Raw genomic sequence first — 4,469 nt, 5'->3', positions numbered from 1 at the left:
CCCCACATCACCTACATCATAATCCAACATTAATATTTATATAAATGGGTATCTATAAATAACACCAGATTATCACTTTTGTGCTCCCAAATTAAAAATAATAATAATAAAATAATAATAATTCTAAAAGTTATATAAAAATAAAAAAAAAAAATAAAAAAAAAAAAATAAAAAAAATAAAAAAATCTTTCTTTTTTTAAATCAAATAAAGTTTGGTGTAATTTGATCGTTTTGACTTTTTTTTGAATTTTTTAATTTTGATTTTTTATTTGAAAAATATCTGAACCAGCTAATCGCTTTTTTTTTTTTTTTTTTTTTTTAATTATTTTTTAATTTTTTATTTTTTAGTTTTTAGTTTTTAGTTTTTTTTTTTTCTGAATTTTCCCTCATTGTAAATTTAAAAAGAAAAAACAATAACAATGATCACAAGAGGTGTTATTAAAAATATTAAAACCACATCAGTTTTAATTAATAATTCAATTAAATCAACTCAATGTAGTTTTTCATCAAAAGTTAATTATGATGGTAAATTATAAAATCAAAAAAAAATAAAATAAAAAAAAAATAATCCAAATATTTATATAATTTATTCTAATTATTTTATTTTTATTTTTATTTTTATTTTTATTTTTAATTAGAAATTTATAAAAAACATTTAAAAATTTCAGAAAAAAAATTTAATAAAAAAGAAATTATTCAAACAATTAAAGATAATACATTATTTTCATGGAATCCAACAGAAGCAGCAGCAAATAAAGCATTAATTATGGAAAAAGGTGAAGGTGTTTATTTTTATGATACAGATGGTAAGAAATATATTGATTTCAATTCACAAGCAATGTGTTCAAATCTTGGACATACAGTACCAGAGGAAGTTATTAAAGCAATTGAAGAACAATTGAGATCAGCTGCTTATGCTTATCCATGTTCAATTGTAACACCAATTAAAGCAAAGTTATCAATGTTATTAGCAGATTTATTCCCAGGTGATATCAACCATTTCTACTACACAAGTGGTGGTGCAGAGTCAAATGAAACCGCAATGAGAATGGCACGTCTTTTCACTGGTCGTCATAAGATTTTAGCACGTTATCGTTCCTACCATGGCGCAACATTGGGTGCAATGACATTAACAGGCGATCCACGTCGTTGGAATAGCGAGCCTGGTGCAAGTGGTGTTGTCCACTTTATGGATCCATATCCATACAGTTTTAAATGGGGTGAAACTGAAGAGCAAATCACAGAAATCTCACTTAAATATCTTCGTGAAACCATATCCTATGAGGGTGCCAAAAATATCGCTGCAATTTTCATTGAGCCTGTAACCGGCACCAATGGTATTCTCAAGCCACCAAAAGGCTATCTCGAAGGTATTCGTAAGATTTGCGACGAAACTGGCATTCTCATGGTTTGCGATGAAGTTATGAATGGATTCGGTAGAACTGGTGAAATGTTTGGTTTTATGAATAGCCAAGAAGAGGTAATTCCAGATATCGTCACAATGGCAAAAGGTATCAATGGTGCCTACCTCCCATTGGGTGCTGTTGGCTGTCGTGATCGTATTGCTGACCACTTTAAAGTCAACCCAATTGGCATTGGCTCAACTTACAATAGTCATCCAGTCACATTAGCATCAGCATATGCCGCATTACAATATTTCTTAAAGAATCGTGTATTGGATAATGTTAAAACTTTAGAACCAGTAATGAAAAAACATATGGAACAATTGAAACAACGTCATCCAACAGTCAAAGGTTACCGTTCATTAGGTTTATTCGGTATCGTTGAACTTCAAAAGAATTCAAATGGTGACCCATTCATCGAATACAATGGTCCACCACACCCAGCCATGACTAAACTATCCTCAGATTTCGTTGAAAATGGTTTATACACACTTTGCCGTTGGTCATCCTTCTTTACAAATCCACCATTAACAATTAATGAAAAAGAATTAAAAGAAGGTTTTGAAATTTTAGATAAATCTTTAACAAATTTAGATAAACATTTTGAAAAATAAATCAATAAAATAAAAAAAAAAACATATAATAATATTTATTATTTTTATTGAATTGTTAATTCAATTAATGATAAAAATGGTGGACGATTAAATTTTTTAATTGTTAAAACTTGTAAACCACTTTCTTTAATTATATGACCCCATTGTGAAAGTGTTCTTTCTTCACCACCTACAATTGCCATCATTATGATATCAGGTATACATGAACGTTTGTAGGTGTCATTATTGATATTATCATCAAGGATTGAATCAATGATTAATAATTTTGGAGATTGACCAGTGTGGTTTCTCTCCATTCTCATAGTTGATGCAACAGATGATAGAATTTTAATTGCATCATTGTTATTCCAATCATGAATAACTTGCATCATAATGTAAAGATTTGCAGATGGGATTGATCTTGGTATAAACATATTACCAGTTTTAAAAACCAATCTTTGTTCCTCAATTATACGTTGCTTCTTTTCATCTACTTTACTTTGTTCTAACCCATTTCTAACAGTCTCCTCCAACTCTAATACACATACACACGTATTGGCATTGTGATTCACAATTTCAAAGCCAAGGAATCCGATACCTCCACCAATATCACAAACTTTTTTATACTTTGAAAAATCATAACCATTGATTATTTGTGTATGTATTTTAGTTGCATAATTCTTTGTCTCATTGCAGAATCAAATATCTTTTTAATATAAGTATCTTTTTCATCAATATATTGAAAGAATGTCATACCATGCTTTGCTTGAAAACCACTAACACCACTTTCAATGCATTCTTTTAATGATCTCCATGCATCAATAAATGTTGGATAACTTAACATTGAAAATATACATCCTAATTCTTCATCATTTGTTGATAATATACCATTTTGTTCAAATGGAGATGATGATGGTGGTGGTGGTGAAGTTAATAGTTTTGAACATGAATTTAATGAAAATGTTTGATTACTTTGATTATAGTTAAAAATATGTTCTTGAGTTAGAGCACGCATTACTCTAAATAAATTCTTTTCACTTGATTTTGTTAATTGTGATAATTCTCTAATGGTTTTAGGTCCATCTTTTAAATAATCCATTACTTTTAATGTGAAAACCACAGATAAACATTGAAAAACAATATAATCATTGGAAATTCTGTATAATTTAATTTGTGGTATTATCATCTCCCAATATTGAGTTATTGAATAAATACATCTCATTATATATACCCCAATCACTGGTGGTAATGAATCTTTTGATGAAATTTTCTTTTTCATAACACATAAATAATAATAAATTAATATTGAACATACAAATATTAATGATGGAAATCCAACAATTAATGATGATGCTAATAATGATGATAATACTCCTTCCATTTTTTTTTTTTTTTTTTTTTTGTTTCTATAATTTTAAATTATTTGTTTTTTTTTTTTTTTTTTGTTTCTATAATTTTAAATTAACTATTATTATTATTTTTTTTTTAATTTTTATTTATATTTATATAAAAATTAAAAATAATAATAATAATTGAAATAATATTGATTTTATTGGAAATTTAAATTAAATAATATTTCTGAATATAATTTTGAATAATTGTTTTGGGTGGTAAGTAAAAGTATATTTTTTTTTTTTTTTTTTTTTTTTTTTAAAAATTTTCTTCTATAAATAGATGAAAAGAGGAAACATAATTTTTTATTCCAAAATAAAAACCCCCCAAAAAAAAAAAAAAAAAAAAAAAAGGGGGACAGAAAGAGAAGATATTTTTAAAAAAAAAAAAAAATTTAAAAAATAATATTAAAATAAAAATAGAAATTTTTTAAACACTACATACTAATTAGCTTGATTTACTTTTAGTAAAATGCACTATATATAAATATATAAAAATATATATTAATTTTTTTATTTCATTATTATATTTAATAATATATATAAATTTTTTTTTTAATTTTATTTTTTTCTTTTTTATTTTTTTTTTTTTTTTATTCTTGATACCAATTATTTGAAGTGGTTTTATAAATATAAAATGATTTTTTTATATATAAAATGATTTTTTTTTAATAAAGCATGGTGTGCAAATACTATTTTTGAATTCAAAAATTTGATTTTTTTAAAAATAAAAAAAAAAAATAAAATAAAATAAAAATAAATTAAAAAAACAAATCAAAACAAAATATTTTTTTTTTTTTTTTTTTTCACCCCAATCAACATTAAATAAAAAAAAGGTAGGGGAGTATAAATCTTAATTCAATCCCAAAAATTAAAATTAAGATTTTTTTTCATTTTATTTTGGGATTTTCGATTTTAATTAAAATAAAAAAAAAAAAAAATTTTATTTTTAAATGACAAAAGATAATTAATAAAATTAAAAAAAAGAAAAAAAAAAAATAAAAAATAACGAATAGTTTCTAAGGTCCTCAAGATTTATTATGAACCTATAATGATATTTGTGATTTAATTAAAAATAAAAA

General features: G+C 24.4%; 2 protein-coding genes across 2 annotated transcripts; one reads left to right on the top strand and one right to left on the bottom strand.

Moving 5' to 3' along the window:
* Positions 1 to 419: 419 nt before the first annotated feature.
* DDB_G0290721 (aminotransferase class-III) lies at positions 420 to 2,017 on the top strand (the record flags this gene model as incomplete). The annotated part of the gene is made up of 2 exons (XM_001134511.1): positions 420 to 525; positions 639 to 2,017. 2 exons carry the CDS (start codon positions 420 to 422, stop codon positions 2,015 to 2,017), a joined length of 1,485 nt encoding a protein of 494 aa, XP_001134511.1.
* Positions 2,018 to 2,061: 44 nt separating this feature from the next.
* omt10 (O-methyltransferase family 2 protein) lies at positions 2,062 to 3,377 on the bottom strand (the record flags this gene model as incomplete). Its single annotated transcript, XM_630493.2, is given in 1 exon segment — positions 2,062 to 3,377. A coding segment is annotated over 1 exon segment (1,316 nt).
* Positions 3,378 to 4,469: the final 1,092 nt, after the last annotated feature.

Source organism: Dictyostelium discoideum (genome assembly GCF_000004695.1).
Source record: "Dictyostelium discoideum AX4 chromosome 5 chromosome, whole genome shotgun sequence".
Classification (NCBI taxonomy): Eukaryota; Evosea; class Eumycetozoa; order Dictyosteliales; family Dictyosteliaceae; genus Dictyostelium; species Dictyostelium discoideum.
Note: the sequence above shows the minus strand (reverse complement) of the source record. Positions and strands in the feature narration are given on the sequence as shown.